The sequence below is a fragment of the Thamnophis elegans genome, chromosome 11 (genome assembly GCF_009769535.1).
Source record: "Thamnophis elegans isolate rThaEle1 chromosome 11, rThaEle1.pri, whole genome shotgun sequence".
Taxonomy (NCBI): domain Eukaryota; kingdom Metazoa; phylum Chordata; class Lepidosauria; order Squamata; family Colubridae; genus Thamnophis; species Thamnophis elegans.
Genome location: NC_045551.1, coordinates 19,982,456 through 20,002,584, shown reverse-complemented (window position 1 = coordinate 20,002,584; position 20,129 = coordinate 19,982,456). Strand labels below are relative to the sequence as shown.

At 39.0% G+C, this 20,129-nt stretch overlaps 2 protein-coding genes across 5 annotated transcripts in view; both read right to left on the bottom strand.

The window, feature by feature from the left end:
* PHKA2 (phosphorylase kinase regulatory subunit alpha 2) overlaps nucleotides 1-7,022 on the bottom strand; it is a 117,444-nt gene extending 110,422 nt beyond the window's left edge. For 3 of the 4 annotated variants that reach the window (XM_032226965.1, XM_032226967.1, XM_032226968.1), the window contains exons 1-2: nucleotides 6,763-7,022; nucleotides 6,505-6,625 (exon numbers count right to left, since the gene is read on the bottom strand). In XM_032226965.1, coding sequence (XP_032082856.1) covers nucleotides 6,505-6,625; nucleotides 6,763-6,765 — 124 coding nt within the window. In that variant the 5' untranslated portion in view covers nucleotides 6,766-7,022. Of the gene's footprint in view, nucleotides 1-6,377 lie in introns of all 4 variants that reach the window. The other variant, XM_032226969.1, reaches the window with a different exon arrangement.
* A 6,848-nt stretch (nucleotides 7,023-13,870) lies between these two features.
* ADGRG2 (adhesion G protein-coupled receptor G2) overlaps nucleotides 13,871-20,129 on the bottom strand; it is a 101,912-nt gene continuing 95,653 nt past the window's right edge. The window contains exons 23-25 of the mRNA XM_032226981.1: nucleotides 19,896-19,997; nucleotides 15,429-15,581; nucleotides 13,871-14,618 (exon numbers count right to left, since the gene is read on the bottom strand). Coding sequence (XP_032082872.1) covers nucleotides 14,437-14,618; nucleotides 15,429-15,581; nucleotides 19,896-19,997 — 437 coding nt within the window. The 3' untranslated portion in view covers nucleotides 13,871-14,436. The remainder of the gene's footprint in view (nucleotides 14,619-15,428; nucleotides 15,582-19,895; nucleotides 19,998-20,129) is intronic.

The following is a 20,129-nucleotide window of genomic DNA, read 5'->3' as shown; positions in this document are numbered from 1 at the left end:
GCCAGACCATTGCGGTTTTCAGGATCCATAGGCAGGTGGTGGCACCTGTGGTTCCTGGCGTTGTTACCCCATCCCTCCAAACTTCTCTCTCAACTGCTTCATGGATGGGATGCGACCAGCAATTGCAATCTTCCACTCAGTGGGGTCATTCCATTCAGCAAGTCACCTCACTTTCCATTTACTGCCTTGGACTATGTTGACCCTGGCAGGGATAAGGGAAACTTTGGCCTCTGTTGCCTTACCGACATTTGTCGCCCAGTGGGTCTTCAGCCCCTGATACACGGCTTCCCTCACTTTCTGCTTTATGGTTGCAAATGGATGCTCAGACTTCTCAATTCTTTGCTTTGTGCCAGCTGCTGGCGTACATGTTCCACCTTGAAGAAGTACTGGTTCCTCCCAAGCCAGGATCTCTCCCGGCTTCTTTTTCTCCTCTGCATCTTTGGCCACAATTGACATCTCAAGGATGACCTCCTCGTGGAGTCCAGATAGGTTATTACTGAGAGAACTGGCTTAATGTCAGCCGTCCCATATGCTAGCCAGCAAAAGAAACTCCTGAGACATTTTTATTCTTCAAGAGTATCTTTACAGTAGCCACTCATTTCCTATTTTAAAAGAAAATAGGAAAGAAGATACATCGTTGCAGAATCTCTGGGACACAATGAAGGCTGTTATTAGAGGTTTGACAATAGATTACACAAGGAAGAGAAACTTAAAGAAAAGACAAATGCATAAAGCTTTAGATAACGACTATAAAATACTTGAAAGAGAACTACAGAGAGCACCACAAAAAAAAGATGTTAAAATAAAAATGGACATAATTAAACACAAAATGGACCTATTAGAAAAGGAAGAACTGGCACAAAAAATTAGAGGTGCCAAACAGAATTATTTTGAAAATGCGAATAAGCCAGGCAGGTGGTTGGCATATAAGATGAAAAAAGAGAGAGAAACAAAGAAAATATTTCAACTAAGAGATAAACAAGGAGAAATTCAGTATGGAAATATTGAGAAAAAAAATATTACACAAGACTACTATGCTAAACTCTATGAACAAGAGAAGGTGGAGGAGGGACGAGTTAAAAAGTACTTACAAGATGCCAATCTCCCCCAGGTACCAGATGAAACTAGAACAATGTTAGAAAGTAAAATAACAATGGAGCTAACAGAGGCACTTAAAAAACAAAACAACGGGAAAGCTCCAGGACCAGATGGACTACCGGTGGAATTTTACAGAACATTTGAAGAAACACTGACCTTCCCACTCCTACAAGTCATGAATGAAGTGATGTCTGAGAGCCCTAGATTTTTTTAACCCTAGGTTATTGTGGTGTCTATTAAATATATAACAGAGAGATACAGGGTGTGTGTATGGGGGGAAATGTAGTAGGGATGGATTGCTACAGGCAGGGGAGTAAGAAACGATACGAAATCAAAATCTATTAAATGAAACAACGAATGTATAAGAATGATAAAGGTTAAAACACCTGTAATCAAATGACATACTGTATGGGATGGGCTTTGTTTTCTTTTTTGTGTGTGTGGTCCCTCTGCCTTTCTTTTTCTATTGTTATGTGATTATGTTGTCTATGTAACAAAAATAAAAAAAATTCCTATTAAAAAAAAGAGTATCTTTACTAAAAAGCAATGTGGATAGAGAAGAGGAAAATCCAATTCTAACATTTCATGCACAAAAGCATAAGATAAATTTCCCTCCCCCCATCCTCCCATAGTCCTTTGTCCACCAATCAACTGGATTATTTTGTTAGCTTTGTACCTTCTCAGCGTTGGTTACCTTGGAGTGGAATTGTTTCTGGCTCCAGATGGCACACTTGCATTCCAGAGTTTCCCTCCCAAATCACCAATACATTCCAATGCTAGATCCGGGTTACAAAAATCTATCATGACCACCAAATGGGCAGAAAGAGAAACAAAATACTAAACAATTGCTGCTACCTTGGGCCATCTGATCTTTTGAAATACAGGTCACATATATATATTGTTTATATCAATCACTGAAATATTTCTGTCTGATAAAACATTCTGATAAAACCCCTTAAATTCATATGAAAATTTGAACAAAGAAAGCAACTGAGTGTTTATTTATTTGTCAAACATGTACAAGATAACAAGAATAGGTATGAACATAAACATGATCAAAGGAAGTAAATGCAGATAAATGGGTACTGTGTTATGGTCCGCAAGTGCCCCTCAGAGCTGGCAGCAGAGTTGGACAGTGAGGAGGTTGGGAAGGAAGATGGGCCAGTCCTGGAGTCTGGGGAAGGCTCGGACGAGGGCTCTGTGTTGGAGGCAGAAAGGGTGTGAAGGCCATCTGGTAGTTATGTGCTGCCCCAAGAATCTGACATCAGCGAGGCAGAAGAACAGTGGGAGCCTGTGCGCAAATGCACAGAGCTGTCAGAAGGCAAGAACAATTAAGAAAACAGGGTTGACTCAAGAGTAAGGCTTGGAGATAATTGGCCCTTCCCATAAGAGGAGCAAATGGGACATGAGTCTTTGCAGGAAGTAATTAGTTCATGTGGTCAGTTCAAGTTCTGAGAAGTTCTATTTGACTCTGTGCTAAGTTTGGCCTTGCAAAACTAATTGGGACTTCGGCAGTATTTCAAGGGAGATAAAGTGGGTGCTTATCAACATTCTCCTGAAAGATTATGGCAACTTGAGCAGACATCTGTCAGAATCTTCATGGACTGTTTGTGAAGCCTTGTGGTCTGTGAATGACCATAATTCACAGCAGTATAAATAAAAGAGGGTTTTGGGGACTAAGCTTGTGATTTGTGCTTTCTCAGGAAGCCTAACTCAGAACATACTGCAAGAGAGGAATAGTAGGCACACTGGTGCACATACACTCCCCCATTATGGATCTCTTAAGAATGGAGCGAAGTCCACAGTAGACAATTTGAGATTGATGCTGAGAGGGTTTGAGACTGTAACAACGGAGTCAGGTAGAGCATTCCAGGCATTGACCACTCTGTTGCTGAAGTTGTATTTTCTGCAATTGAGTTTGAAGCAGTTTACCTTGATTTTGTATTGATTGTTTGCCCGTGTATTATTGTGGTTGAAGCTGAAGAAATCGTTGATAGGCAAGACATTATAGCCGACAATTTTGTGTACTATGCTTAGATCGAACTGCAGGCAGCGTAGTTCCAGATTGATCAAACCCAACATTTCAAGCCTGGTGGCATAGGGAATTCTATTGTGAGGAGTGGAGTACTCTTCTTATGAAATACCTCTGAACCCGTTCAATCATGTTAACGTCCAATAAACAATGTGGATTCCAGGAAGACAAACTCTATTCAAGAATTGGTCTGGTAAAGGTTTTGTTTGCCCTAGTTAGCAATACAGTGTTACCAGAGAAGAAGCTTTGCAAAATTACCGTATTTTTCGGAGTATAAGATGCACCAGAGTATAAGAGGCACCAAGGTTTTGAATAGGCAATTTTTTAAAAAAAAAGTTTTTGCACTCTGCAAACCTCTTAAAAACGGTCCGTTTTTGTGAAAACACGCTGGTTTTTTTTTTCTTCAAAAAAAGGGCATGAATAGCCCTTAGGAGGCTTGTAGAATGTTCCGGGGGGGGGCAAAAATGAGCAAAAATGGCCCGTTTTTTGTCAAATAAGGGCATTAGGAAGTTTATAGAGTGCTCCTGGGGATCGGGGGGGCACAATTGAGCAAAAAACGGTACATTTTTGCTCATGTCTGCCCTCCCCAGCCCCCAGGAGGTCTCTGAAAGCCTCCTACAAGCTATGCACTGCCATTTTGGTGAAGGGGCAGGGTTTCAGGAGGCAAAAAAGCTGTATTCAGTATATAAGATGCACCCAGATTTTCAGCCTCTTTTTTGAAGGAAAAAGGTGCATCTTATACTCCGAAAAATAAGTATTTAAGTATTTACTGCAGGTTAAGTAACACTGCAGGTTAACAACTCTTAATGCCTTTTTGGCAATGTGAGCTCTGGGGCTTAGATCGTTTGAAATGAGTAATCCTAGGTTCTTGACAGAGTGAGGGTTGTCTACGAAATCATTTCCACCCAACTTGTATGTGGGGTTCTGATTTTTATTGCCAATGTGTAGGACAGAGCATTTATTAGTTGAAATTTGGAGTTGCCAATTGCACGACCATTCTGACACATTGTCAAAGTCGCTTTGTAGGGCAGCAGCATTGGTCAGTGGTGTTAAATAATTTTATATCACTGGTGAAGAGGACGCAGCTGCTTTTAATATGATCGCATAGGTCCCTGATGGTGAACCTATGGCACATGTGCCACACCTAGCACAGAGCCTTCTCTGTGGGCATGCCAGCTGTCATCCCAGCCCAGCTCCACAGCACATGGGCACACGTCTCATGACAGCCAGCTGGTCTTCAGGTCTCTGCCATGCATGCGCGAGGGCAGGCTGCATGTGGGAGGTGCGCATGCACGGGAGGTGGAGGTCATGTGTGAGGAGCACTCTCATTGCATTTGGGGGTTCTGCACCAACCTAGAAGCCAAAACTGGGCACGGGAGGGGGGGGCTGCACAAGACATCCCATGCCCTGTTTTGGACCTGGAAGGCCTCCGGCACCAACCTGGAAGCCAAAAATGGACGAGGGAGGGTGGAGCACATGCGTGGGGGACATGCACATATGACAGGGGGTGGGGCGCATGCGCATTCATTCTGGGGTTGTGTGTGCACACATACGCACATTTGTGTGCACACGCTTTGGGCACTTGGCACCAAAAAGATTAGCCATCAGTGGCATAGGTTGTTGATGTAAAGCAGAAAGAGTGTGGGTCCTAAAATGCTGCCTTGGGAGACACCACTGTTAACTAGTACCAGATTTGATAGGGCCCTACCTACTTTGACTATTTGTTGCCTGCTATCCACTTGTGCAGGGATTCAGAGATGCCATAAGAACTTAGTTTCAACAACAGTTTGTTGTGCATCACTGATTCAAAGGCTTTGCAGAAGTCTATGTAAATTGCATCTATTGCGTTACTCTGGTCAAGATGTGTGGTCCAAATGTTTCTGCATTTAAAGCAGCTGCAATTTTATATAAACTATATTAAAACTATGGCAGTTTTTCTAGTACATTTTCTGCTTCTATTAGTCATGACAGATCTCAAACCTATTTTTGCAAAATGTAGTTCCAAAATTAATCAATATACGGAGACAAACTAGCCTAGTTGCTAAAATTCAAGATTTATCTTGTTTTCCTATGTGTGAATCTAGACAGCCATTTCTTGTTTTGTGGAGCATGCCTTAGAAGAAAAAAGAAATTTTAGTTTATCACATCAAGCACAATAGTGTTTGTTTACTCAAGAAAAAAACCACTAAATTTCTATCTGGAAGCGTTTTAGATAAGGACCCATATAACTTTCTGAACATTTTCACTTTTTAAATTTAACATGAGTAATTTACAATGTGGTATGTAAATCTTGCAAGTAATAACATTAAAGCAGCCGTAAAGTGAGATTTGGACATTAAATGTGAAACCTACTGGGTCAAGCTGGACAGCCTCTTAGAGCCCCTATACTTCTATATTAAAAGCCACATAGACAGAGTTGGAACTTGCAATAGAAGCAGGAACCCTGTGCCTAACCACAAGATATCAAAATCTATGTTAAGAGTCCTAGGTTCAATTAAAGTTCGTTAATGACACGTACTCCATAAACAAAAAGGAGAAGACCCCATCTCCTTATAAGGCTTTCTTCTCAAGGTAACCACTAAGAAATGTGTTAAGTATTTCCGTGTTGCAATGCTTTTGAGAATGTATAAGAATGCGTGCTTCGATAATTAAGGTAGTTCAGAACTTGCAATGCTACCCATGGGCTAGCTTTCTGAACCTAGCTGCCAAATAAACTTTTCCTGTATCCTGAGAAGTCTAATGCCTGTCATTTTCTGCAACAGCATGACTTATATAATAAAATGAAAATAAAAGATAAACCACAGGATTCACATTTGAAGACTTAATGTCCTCCTTTTCCATCTTAGAGTCCTTCTGATACATTGGTCTTGGTTGAGAATTTAAGGGGAACATAACCTAACATGTCAGAAAGGGATCAAATCGTCATAAAATCATGAGCATTACAATTGTGTAGAATTTGATTAGGAGAGCAGAAAAAACTAAAGCCTTTGTGACATAATATGAAAACATTACACATTATAGACCATATGTCCTGGGCTCCTCCAATACCGAAGTGAAAGTGATTCCAAAACATTATGATACATAAATATTTAGATAGAAACAAAAATATACGCAGCAGGACTAGGAAGAGGTCCCAGGGTCATCGAATCTGGCTCTCAGTAGATACTTATTTATTAGATACTTCATCGCAAACTAACCCCTCTTCCTCGTAAGTCCAATGCGTCATAGGCAGAGATGCCGATCTTACCTGCCAAAGGCTGATACGGGCTCACATTTTCCAGCTAGCGGCAATCTGCTTCTCCAAGCTATTCTATCGGAAGGAAATATTCTTCGCCCCCCCGCCCCCCGGCAGTCCAAAACTAAAACCAACCCACCAAATTCTTGCCCAATGCTACAGTCGATGTTGTCCTCTAAGGATCCAATGGCTAGTTTGCAAGGTTGCAGCAAAGGAGTCTTTGTGCCGATCACAGGGTTTCTCGCGCTTTTAGCCGTGTCCTGAAAGTTCAATAGAAAGCCTTAAAGCTTAAAATATTGACATCGTTTTTCAGATACAGGTTAGCGACGGGAAGAGATTTTAATCGAGGAAGTATAGGCTCAGGGTTGGGGGAGAGCGCCCTTCGTTTTATTTTTACCATTAGGTTAGAGGTTTCTTTATGAGGCTGTCAGGACTCGAATGGTTGCAGACCGCCTTTATTTTGCGTCACCAGGATCCCCTGGAGCGAGTTGGTGGCTCTTCTGAAGATCGAAGTTGTGTGTTATGCAGGTCGTGATTCGCGCATATAGAGTTACAAGGTTTAAAATTACTGCACTGCTAATGATAGCTCTGTTAATACTTGTGTTGAAAGAAATGTCCTTCTGGGTTCGGCTCCAAGTGGAAGACACTGGAGACATGGAGGCTACTTGGAAAGATGGTTTATTGTTGGACAGGGCCACATGGCTTGAGCCCTGAACAGAAAAGGTGATCACATGCTTCAATGTTGGTGGAGAAGAAGAGAGAAGGGCTGAAGGAGGGGCTTGCTAGGCTTTTTATAACCTGTTCAGTTCCACCTCTCTGTTTCCTGTTCCTGTATAAGAAATGTATTCTGATTGGTTGTCAGACTCCCATGGGGCCATGCAGGGGCAACTCTCTAGGCTGTGTTTTGAATCCAGGTTTGGTTGAGTTCTTAGATGCCATGTGGTGAGTTGAGGCCAATATTATCATGCTTTAATCCCATTCCCCTGGAGCTGAAGTGGAGAAGCCTTTATTATGTAAAGTGGACTAGCTTGACCTTAATGGCCCATTGACAAAGTGGGGATGGGCAGGAAGCTACAGGCAGCTATTCTGCCTTTTAAAACATGTTTCTTTCTTTTCACATCCAGATAAATATTCTGCCTTTTCAATATTTCCTAGGATATTTCATTTTTCTGGGAGTGGGCTGGATGATAACTTCCTACAACTTATAGGAAACAACTAAATATAAATATATGGGGCAATATATTTAGTATGATGACAAAATAATCTCTGTGTGTCTGTGTTAAGAAATAGCTCAAAATTAAGTCGTAAGAATATAAAAGTAAATTTAAGTATCAGGCATAGAGATAATTACAGGATGCAGTTAAGACTTCATCTCAGCAGTACTAGTTGCTGAGATGGTGTGGAAAGTTATCACCCAGCCCTCTCCCAGAGAAATGAAATATCCTAGGAAATTTTGAAAAGGCAGGATATTATATTTCCCTGGATGTGAAAGGGAGAAATGTTTTAAAGAGAAATTTCCTGCAGCTTCCTGCCTCCTGCCCTTTTTGTCAATGGGCCATTAAGAAGGCCAAGCTAGTCCTTTTACATAATAAAGAGTTCTCCACTTCAGCTCCAGGGGGATGGAATTAAGGCATGATAATATTGGCCCTTTTACTCAACTGACCACATGGCATTTGAGAACTCAACCAAACCTGGATTCAAAACGCAGCCTAGAGAGTTGTCCCTGCATGGCCCCATGGGAGTCTGACAACCTATCAGAATACAAGCTCAAGATCAAAGGCCAGAGAGTGCATACAACCAGGGATTTTCAGCATCTCAGCCCTTCTTTCTTGCCCTTCTCTTTTCTCCACCAACATTGAAGCATGTGATCATCTTTTCTGTTCAGGACTCAAGCCATGTGGTCCTGTCCACCAATAAACCATCTTTCCAAGCAGCCTCCATGTCTCCAGTGTCTTTTTCCTCACTTGGAGCCGAACCCAGAAGGACATTTCTTTCATCAATGGAAAATAGTACTTGATTTTCTATCTTTAAAAATATTGATCCAATTTGTAAAGGGACTTTTCTCCTTCAGTCAGCTACACATTTTTAACAGGAAAACAAGAAAAAAATTGTTTATATTAATAAAGCTGGATACATTTCAAATGGTGGCTTTTCCTAGTATCTTGAGATGTATCCCTGGAGAGTAGAGAACTTTCTGAGATCTTTTTTTTTTTATTAATTTTTTTTAATTTAAAACAAATACAACATCTTTCTTTACATGCTATGGAAAGTGTATCAATTGGTTACAAATAGACTTTTATGCATCTCTTCCACAGTCAACAAACATAATTCATGTTAATTCGAGCATTTTAACTCAAATATTCATACATATCACCATCATCATATATCCATTTTCATTTGACTATAATTATTATTTTAAAAATAATAATAATAATCTTAAACAATACATACCTACACCAGTGGGAACAGAAAAAATCAAAAAGAGAGGGGAAAAAAAGGAACACAGGTATATATTATTAAAAAAAAGTATATCAGCTGGTTACAACATGTTTTGGTGCATCTCTTCCATTAATTCATATTAATTCAAATATCTTAACTCAAATGTTTACCATATTGACATCATTATACCTCCGCTTTTAGTTGACTACAGTTATTTAAATATCCTTCATCCTTAAATATGCCAAAGATTTAATCCATAACCACATGCTGACATTTCATTTACTTGTTTGTAAAATCCTCTATTAACATCAAATCCTCATATCCTGTTTTAACCGAACATCCATAATATTTAATACCAAAAATTCCATCTTCCATACAGTATAGTTTATTATCATTCTCCCTTCTTTATGTAATTATATCGTATATCGTAACATTTTCCCCATATTAGTTAACATTTAACTGTGTATATTTTATTCTATTTTTAATAGTGATAATTATTGTAATTAATAACCTTTATATATGGTCCAAAAATATTTCCAATCTTCCCTTCTCATATCCAATTATTATTTATCATATCAACTCCACATTATATACATTACTATCAATATCAATTATTATTCAGCTATGTCTATTACAAATAAGAGTAATTAGATTTAGCTAATTTTAAATTGTATTCTTCCATCTATCAGCCTATGTCTCTCCAATAACAAAACCTTAGTCCTATTACCATTCGCGGATCAGGTTTACCAAATGTTTTTATAAGCAAGTCCAAACAGGAGTATCTTCGCACCTTTTTGCTCAGGATGCCTCTGATGTAATAATAACGTTGTCCTAGGCTTGTTAAACTTTTCAATTTGTCTTTAATTCTCAAGGGTGGTATCGAAAATTCTGCAAATGATGTTTCATAAAGTATAGATTCTTTAATGCTTCTCATTCCTCCTGCGCTCTGTCTTTTGAAATAAATCTTCTGTATGGCTGCCCCCCTTTCAAGCGTTGTATCTCTTTCTCCCTCCGAAGTAAACCAGACGCCCAGCGTGTCAGCAAGTTGAAAGACTTCATTTCTGACATTCTTCATTTGTATTTCAGGAACATTCAAACATTCAACGTTCTCACTTTTTTCTTCATATTTTAATGTTAAAAAGTCCAGGTTTTTTTCAAATCTTTCATATGAGTCAAACAACTTTTGAAATGCAGAGAAAATCATTTGAAAGGAATCATTTGAAGCAAGTATAGACGCCATGTTGTGACGGAGCTAGAAGCTTTAAAATATTTGCAAGTAAGAACACGCTGGGAGCTGTGCGATCTTATCTGATCTTAGACCAACACAGCCAAGCAATAAAAGTGTCAGGTTGTGAAAAGCCGAATTGTAGTAAATTGGTTTACAACCCACTTAAGAAGAGTCAGAGGGAATGTTGAAGTAATCTTTCCTTTATCCACGTAAATATCATCAAAAACATTTAAGAAATAGGGTAATCACCAGCCATAAATCCATTAAAAAAAACCAATTCGCCGCTAGATTTTTCTGTTCTTTGGTTTCAATTAGCTTAAATTTTAATGCAGACCGTGTCTCTTTGAGTAATAAAATCAGCTTACCAGTTGAAATCACTTCCACCATTCTTAGGGGCAACCTGCAGTTTCGGTTAGCTTACAGCTAATCCAGAAGGAGCTGGCAAAAAGGGGTTAAATTCCAAGCCCCCCCAGAGACTTGCGAACGTCTCTGAGGTCACTGGATCTCCCCTAACCTTTCACTGTCTCTCCGGGACAGCTAGGATCCGAAATGACCCGTCCATTTCCTTCAGAATGGGGGAATTTCAGTAATAGCCTGAAACTCCGTCTTCTCACTGCTAAGCCCCGCCTTCTTCCCAGAACTTTCTGAGATCTTGAGTAGTCCTAATAACAAGATTGCCTTGCTGTGGATTTCTTAGATTTTCCCCCATGTCTGGGAAAATACCATATTATCTGAACAAATATTTTTATAGTACTTAAAGCTGGAATATTTATTTCGAATCAATGTCTTACCTAGAGCTGCTTTTGTCCAGTCCAAAGACATGAGCGGTGGATAGGTGGTATGGATATAAGGCATTCCTTTAGCCTGAGCTTGGGAACAGACATAAGTTTTCTCTGAAAATCATGTTTTCTTTTTTCCATACTTTCTTCCCTCCCCACCACTGAAAAGCTATGGAAAATATTCATGGAGTTATCTAAAGCAACTAGTGAAGCTTTGTTTGACATTTTTGCAATTAGTTGTCCAATTAAATGTAACTTGTGGCAGCTGCACTCTTTCTGACATTTCTGTCATTTATTTAAGGTTTATCTTACACCTTTATACTAGAATAAGATGACCAGACCTCCTGATTTCGGCGGGACAGTCACCATTTCTAACAATTTGTCCCATATCCCGGGGTGTTTTAAAAAAGTCCCGATTTTCTGGCTTCATGTTGAAAGCCCAGTGGATTTGCTTAAGAAATCCTAACTGGGGCAAGACAAAAGACACTCTGTCTAACTACCTCTCTCTATGTCTCAGTATTTTCGTTGAAGATATTAAAACGTTAAAGCAACAAAACGGACCCCCCCCCCGCCCCTTTTACCTCATTTATAAGAAAAAATGACCCAGTACCATAAAGCTCCAGGAAATACTTGGCTAGAGAAGTCATGAGTATTCCTTCCTGGATTTTCCGGAGGGGAGGGGCACGGAGGTTGGAGGTCGGCTCGTGTGGAAAAAATGGTGGCAAAGTTTCTTTGAAAAATATTTCCCTGACTAATTTCACCATTTTAATTTGCTCAGTTCTTTGTATTAACATCTATATCGTTCTGGATTGACTTGGAGTGTCTGCCTGCTGGTAAGTGAGCCGGGTTTTTTCTTTTATTTTTTTTAATGTATTTTAAAATAATATTTTATTTATTGTGCATAGGATTTTTTAAAATAGTTTTATTCTGTGTGGATTCTTTTTTTAAATTGTCTTAGACTATTTAAAAAAAGATTCTATCCAAAATAAATTGAAGTGAAACCATTTTTAAAAATTCTATGCACAATACTTTGAAATATATTGTGCATAGAATTTTTAAAAATAGTTTTACTTAAATTTATTCTTTGTGGAATAGTTTGAAATGTTTTACTTCAATTTATTCTGTGTGGATTCTTTTTTTTAAATTGTCTTAGACTATTTAAAAAAAGATTCTATCCAAAATACAAAATACTAGCTGCAGTTATTCACTTAAGAACTGTGGCAAGAAAGGTGGTATAGTGACCAAAGTTACAATGGTATTGAAAAAAGTGACTGATGACCATTTTTCACACTTAGCGACCGTTGCAGCATCCTCATGGTCACGCAATCAAAATTTTGATGTTTGGCAACAGATTCGTATTTATGATGGCTTCAGTGTCCTGGGGTCATTTTAATGCCTTTTGTGACCTTTTGTCAAAGTCAAATGGGGAAACCAGATTCACTTATGTTACTAACTTATCAGCTGCAGTTATTCACTTAAGAACTGTGGCAAGAAAGGTGGTATAGTGACCAAAGTTACAATGGCATTGAAAAAAGTGACTGATGACCATTTTTCATACTTAGCGACCATTTTCACACTTAGCGACCGTTGCAGCATCCTCATGGTCACGTGATCAAAATTTTGATGTTTGGCAACAGTTACAATTTATATTTGTAAATTGTAGTTATGTTGAAATAAAAAAAATATTACAATACTATTTTTGCGTTAAATTTTTGTTGCTCCGTATAAAATTTTTAATCCCCCCCCCCCCGCGGTCAAAGGTGTCCCTCTTTACCAATCTGAAAATCTGGTCACCTTATACTAGAAATTAAGACCTTTGGTACTGCAGCAAGATTGCAGGTTCTCAGTTATATTTACTAGATTAAGTTTGGTAATACTAAATTGGATCTCAGCTGTTTTCCAATTTATTTTAATGTGAAGCAGACTAGATATCCAAAACAATTTTTAGTAAAGCATTGTTGAATAAAGGTTCAAACTCTATATGTGTTGTGTGTGTGTGTGTGTGTGTGTGTGGTATTTGTAAAAATATTGGGTTTCTGGATGGTCTCTTGTGACGAGCCGATGGACAGAGAATGGAAGCAGTTAGCTTCCTCCCATAATTGGGGCATACCAGGGGTTGTGACACTAAATATGTATGTATGTATGTATGTATGTATGTATTCTAACTGTAAAGATTTTAAATATACTGCATAATTTTCTAAATAGACAAGTAAATAACACTTTAAAATATTATTGAAATCTATTAATAAATCAAAATAAATCTTAATATGTAATTAAGGACATGCTGTTTTCATTTTTTTTAATAAATAGAAATTAAAACAATTTCACCTGGGACAGTATTCAGTTTGTTATCACGCATTTTTATGTTTAAGAAAAAAGATCAGATCTTTCATATATTTCTCTTCCAAATATTTACATCTTTTATCTTTGTATCTTTTACAGTAGATTGTAAATCTGCATGCAAGGAGTCATATTTTAGGTAGTTTTTAAATAACAAGAATTCAGGAAGAAATTTCCAACAGAAGTCAAGTCATGTGAAAATACTATCAATTTCTCTAACTATCTTGTCTCTATTCCTTTTTCCTGTTAAAAAGTATCTCTGGCAGATGGATTGAAAACCCAACTGTGCTGCCCATAAATAGTGAATTGTGTTTGCTGAAGGATCTGTATGGATGTATTTCCATAACCACCTCTTTGGAAACTATAAATCTCAGTCCTTCTCAAATTATCATTAAGAAACCAATTTCTCCTTGTTTTCTCCCTTTGGAAAATGTAATGATATACTTGTAGGTGTGGCATTACCTGAAGTATTTGTTTCAATCTTCAACCCAGATTGGTTTCATTTTAATAATGTGACAGTATTCTGTACCAAAATACTTTGTACATTTTCCATTTATCTTCTTAAAAACCACAGTTCTCTGTCCCCCCCCTCCCCGTCAAGCTTTTCATAAGGAAGTTGTAATACTGACAAACAATAAAGCAAACAGTTTTCATTGTTGCATAACTCATATTTACAGTTAGATTGTTTATTTAATTTCACCATTTTAAAGTTATTTACAGATACAGATACAGTTGTATGCAAGAATAATAAAGCAATTCATGTTTGTACAATAATTACAGTAAAACTTCAAAAGGACAGGCTTATTTTTATACAAAATAATATTAACAGTTAATTGGAAATAAATATAAATTTATTGGATAACCAAAAGACAGATAGCTTTCTCTATATAAAAATATAATGTCTGTGATCACATCCTGATAAAAGGAAGTTATAATGCCATGCACATTATTCAGAAAGTCAGTATTTGCATCTTTTTCAGACTTTAGCTTATTTGTATCTGTTTTAACATAGCATTATTGCATTGTAGTTTGAGCTATTTGTAACTCAGTCAAGTATATAAAAAACTTTTACAACTCAAATTTTGGAGTAGGGAAGGAGCAAATAAGCAGTTGTTCATGTTTTGCATCCATAAAGCTATTTTTAATATCTATCAATTGTATTAAAAGGGGAAATAGTTGAAGTTTTGCTCCTGTTCATTAATGACTTTCTTTTTCTCACATTATGTGTAACAGTTAAAATAAACCTGTATATTATTTGGTAAAATAATGGAAAATATTTTAAAAGTCATAATGGTTCCATAAATTGCAGGGTCTTTTTTTGGGAAGTCCTTCTCAGTGAAATGCAAGACTTTTTGTGGGATATATCATTTTCATGAAAGACTTGCTGTTTTACTAAAAACTCAGGAAGCTGCACATCACTATTCTTTACATGGAAAGAAACACCATTTTTTCCCCGAGATATACTTTCTGAAATATAAAATTAAAAGAAAAAAGTTTATTATGATGCAGCACTGGGCCTCAGTTCTGTTTTCCTGTGATGTCATAGGTACCCTCAATTAACTCCTGGAGAGGCCTTTCCCATAACTCCCTAAGTACTTGTTAGGATGCTAATCTCACTTTCCGGATTTTTATTTATTTATATTTATTAAATTTTTGACCCTGACTCACAATGACTCTGAACAGTTGTCCAATAAAAAACCCCTTGTCTATTGATTACTAAAACTAAACAGCCTATGAAAAAGGCCATATTTTTCCCTGTAATAAATGTTAATTAGGGCTGAACAACGTTTCAAAGTCAAATGTGGCAAAGGCACTCTAGAGGACATGGAGGCATACATGTACTTTTCTACAACCCCTTAAAGCAATTCCCTCTTTCCCACTGCATATTTCTAGGAAGCATGCATTTGGATTAAGGGGTTGTAGGCAGGTATTACACCCCTGCATGCTTCAAGCAGTCTTGTTGCTTTCAAACTCAAAATACTGTCCTACTATATTAACCATGCTAAATATTGTGGCAGCACATAGTAGTAGCCAACATACCATAATGCATTTTGGTGAACATATCACAATAATATAGATGTTTTGTATTTTAAAAAAATACCCATAAAATTTAATACCCTTACAAAAATGCATTCTATAATATAAAAATGGTTTGGCCTTACAAGGATTTTAATCTAGTCCTATCACATAACAATTGATTCATTCTTCAATCTCTCTTATTTTGTACTGCCTACATTAAACATTATTGCTCATAAAGAATACTTTTAACATACATACCATTACCATTTGATTGCACAGAATAATCATTGCTCATTAGCATCGATGTGGAATTAGTAGAGTTACTGTTGGATTGTAAAGAATGTGAAGAATTGGATACAGCTTGATTAATATTCTGCATCCTTAAACCATTAGTAGCAGTTCTACTCCAGTCTATAGTAAAAGAATTACAGAACATAGAGTGTTACATATTAAAGTCCTAGTAATAAATTGAAAGTTGTATCTAATTTAAAAAATCCTAGTAGGGTCTGCAGGATTATCCTACTTTTGTCAGAACGACAAAAGCAGGGTTGTCCTATCATGGCCCTTTTGTGTGTGGCATAATATATGTTATACAGAAAAGGGGTGGCATCTTTAATCAGTCCTGACCCTCTTGTTCCCCCTTTCCAGAATAAGCATCCCAGCAAACCACAACTGCATCAAAATGATAATACGCATGTAGTAATGTCATGGCACAAACTGTAACCCATCTGATTCAAATATTTATGCTTTTTTTGTATCATGACACAATTCATCACTTTTATGCTTACTTCCCCTGACATCTGTGTTCAGGAATTATCAGATTAGCTCTGTTTCCCTCCCAGTTTTTGAAGCTAGCTTTTTTGGGGATTGTGATATCTGAAATGCATAAATTTCCGAACACAATATATCAGGGTCATTCCATGTCAAATGGTCTGAGGCTCCCAGGTTGACCATCATGAATTTTGATGAAATTTGGTGTGAACATGCACCCGCATCCCCAATGAACTTTGGATAAGTGTTATGTTTGCTGATGCAATACTTGCGGAGATATAGTCATTTGTTTGACCCCATACCGCAATGAGATTTCAGCAACTTTGAAATAGAATATCTTGGGCAATATTTTATTGAGAGAAATAAAACTTGGCCATCTTGTACAACTTCTTTGCTCTATTAAACAAAATTATAAAAACATTCTCATGAGCGATCTCCATCTAGATAATTTGGAGCACAGTTGGCCAAAAATGACTGTAGCGTGAAAAAGACTAAAGTTTGGCTTCTTATATCTCTGGAAGGAGAGGTATTAGAAACGTGAGACTTTGTGCGTAATAACGTAGCAACACAAAAGTTTTCGAATATAAAATTTCATTCTCCTGCTTTCCAATAGTTCACAAATTTGAGTGTAAATTTGATGGTTTTGTAATAAGGTATTTTCAGCACGCTTTTACAATAAAAGACCTTCTGGAAACTGTTAAATCATTCCCATTAGAAAGAGCATCTTTCAAACCTAAAAAAATAGAGTTGGTATTTCATCGCTGATGTCTAAAGCCCTAAAAATAGGAACAAAGTGGAGGACGTTGTGTGGCAGCATCACATGCATTCTATTATTGTTTCGTCTTGTTTGTTTTATATAGACATCATTACTACTATTATATTATGTTGGTCCATGGTGACATTGTCACTATGAGTTCAGGCACTTGACCCAGCAACCCCATCACCATAGGGGGCACACCTGATAACTGTACAATACCAGCCACGAGTGGGTTTCTTGGTTCAGGAGCCCAAGACTGTAATTTGGCTTCTTCCTTGAGGTTCCAAAGCCTTGTGTGGGTATCTGTCTAGTTCCCAAGCTGACAATTGGACAGCTTATCCTAGGTTTCCAAGCCTAAAGTGGGTATCATATGGTTCCCAAGCCATATGTCCATACTGTTCTTATGAACTGCCAAATTGCAACAATCGCTTATTTATTATTGAATTTATGTGCCACTTTCTTTAGCATTGCTTGTGGGAATTGATGAAGAATGTGGTGCGTAAATTCAATAATAAATAAGCGATAGTTGGAATTTGATAAGGCCACACTTGGAATACTGCATTCAGTTTTGGTCGCCACAATGTAAAAAAGATGTTGAAACTCTGGAAAGCGTGTAGAGAAGAGCAACAAAGATTATTAGGGAACTGGAGGCAAAAACATATGAAGAATGGTTGCAGGACAGGGTATGTCTAATTTAATGAAAAGAAGGACCAGGAGAGACATGATAGCAGTGTTCCAATATCTCAGGGGATACCACAAAGAGGAGGGAGTCAAGCTATTCTCTAAAGCACCTAAGGGTAGGACAAGAAGCAATGGGTAGAACCTGGTAAAGGAGAGAAGCAACTTAGAGCTAAGGAGAAATTTCCTGACAGAACAATTAATCACTGGAACAACTTGCCTCCAGACGTTGTAAATGTTTCAACACTGAAAGTTTTTAAGAAGATGTTGGATAAACATTTGTCTGAAGTGGTGTAGGGTTTTCTGCCTGAGCAGGGGATTGGACTAGAAGACTTCCAAGGCAGTGGTGGGTTCTGGATCCCGTTGCAACCGGTACACTGCAACGGGGCCCGACCACCATGTGAATGCGCGCAACATGTGCATGCATACGTACTGCCCACGACGCTCCAGCTGCGTGGCGAAGCGCGTGTGCAAAAGCTCTGATCAGCTCAAATAGCGGAAAGGAGAGTGGGTGGACGGGTGGGCCCTCCGGAGCACTGTACCGGAATGCTACCTGGTGCTCCCAGCAGGCACGAGTACCCCCCTACCGGGACGTACCAGTCGTATCCCACCACTTCTCCAAGGTCTCTTTCAACTCTGTTATTCTATTCTAAGCCAAACTTCAAATCAGTATGCCTGTATACTGCATATCTAAATACAAACAATTACAGTGATGAGATTCAAAAAAAATTTACTACCAGTTCTGTGAGTGTAGTTTGGTAGGCGTGGCTTGAAGGTCATGTCACTGGGTAGGTGTGGCTGTGTGTGTGTATGTGTGACTGGATGGGTGTGACAGGGTGGTCATGTGATTGGGTGGGCGTGGCAAATTTGACATCACTCACTCCCACCCAAGCACATTAACACACACACCCAGCCACGCCTACTCAGATTTTGTGGCTCCTGGTATTTTCTTTTAAACAGATCTCTCTCTCTCTCTTGTCACTCCGTTTCGGTCTCTCTCTCACTCTCATCTCTCTCTTTCTCCCATTCTCATCTCTCTTTCTCCCTATCTTTCTCATCTCTCTTTCAACTTTCTCCCTCTCTTTCTCTCTCATCTTTGTCTTTCTAACTTTCTCATTTCTCCCCTTTTCTTTCTTCCTATCTCATCTTTCTTTCTCCCTCTTTCTTTCTCTCATCTTTCTCTCTCTCATCTCCCACTCATCTCTCTCTCTCTCTCATCTCCCACTCATCTCTTTTTCTTTCTCCCTATCTAATTTCGCTCTAATTTCTCTTTCTTTTCTTTCCTTCTTTCCTTCTCTTTCTCATCTCTATCTCTCATCTCTCCCTCCCTCTCTGCATCGTAATGGGCTCCAGGACGACCGGACGTCATCTTCCCCCATTGTGGAGGGTGCTAAGTTGAAGTGTGCTGGCGAGGCGCTGCAAGAGTAGTGAGCAGCCATGGGGGCAGTGAAAGGAGAGGCGTCAGCTGCAGCTGGACCAGCTAGTGTCTCAAGTGGAGAGAAAGTTGCTTGGCTCCCCATATTCCTCTCGCCGCCTCCATGGCTGCTCACTGCTCTTGCAGCGCCTCGTGCAGCACACTTAAACTTAGCATGCTTCACAATAGGGGAGACGGCGTCCCCTCCTCCCCTTGGAGCCCATTACGACATGGAGAGAGAGAGGGAGAGAGATGAGAAAGAGAGATGAAAAAGAGACGGAGAAAGAGAGAGAGAGAGATGCCCACGCACCGTCTCCTCACAGAAGGTCCTGAGCCAGCATCTGAGGTGTGTGTGACTGTGTGTTTGTTACACTTCTCCCAATGATGAGTTTGGTGGCGATTTAAAAAAACACTTCCATGGAATAAGCTGAGAGCAAAAGTAGGGGCGACGGGTGTGTCCCTCCGCAAGGAGTGTGTAGAGAGGCAGACACTGCACCTCTGAGGAAAATAGAAGGCATCGAAGCCCTGGCTGTCACCTGGGAGGGCACTGTGCAGGGACACCTCACACCCCTGTTGCCCCCGCCGCCACTATTTTTGCTCTCGTCTTCTTGGCTTCTTTCATGGGGGCACTCTTAAAGTCGATCTTGAAGAACTGGAAGACATTTTGTTAGATCGCCACCAAACTCATCGTTGGGAGAGGTATAGCCCCTGAATACACAAGAAGTCTTAGGAAAAGTTCTTCCAAAGTTCGGCCATGTTGTATCCTCCTTCTCGGCCTTAACATACACACAGCTCACATGGTGTAAGTGTCCTCCCGGCCAGCGCAGCCATGCAGCTGCCAGAATTCAGAGGCAAGCAGGGAGTCGACTTGACCGGGGCCTGCTTGCAGGCTCACTCACCCAAGAAGATCAGGGCCACGGAGGAAGGCAGGCTAGCAATGGTGGGAGAGATGAGTGACTGGGCAAGACAAGCGGCGATCGGTGGGCAGGGGTGGGGCCAGCCAGAGATGGTATTTGCTGGTTCTCCGAATTAGTTAAAATTTCTGCCCAAACTGGTCCGAACCAGCTGAATACTACCTCTGAAACAATAGCCTTTTAATATTTACCTGAATTTTCAGCCAGCCGGTATTTGCCACAGCATAAATACCTTCTCCACTGTTTGCGAACATTCTCCTTTGCAATACAGTAAAAAACAAAAATGAAAAACCCTGCAAAATAATGTTTAAAGGAAGTTATGACATTTCACTTTAAGTAAATAGATACAATTGCAACCACATTTTATCAGAATTTATTTTACCTTTTAAAAATCTGCTATGTGAGGGCAAATTTGCATAACACAG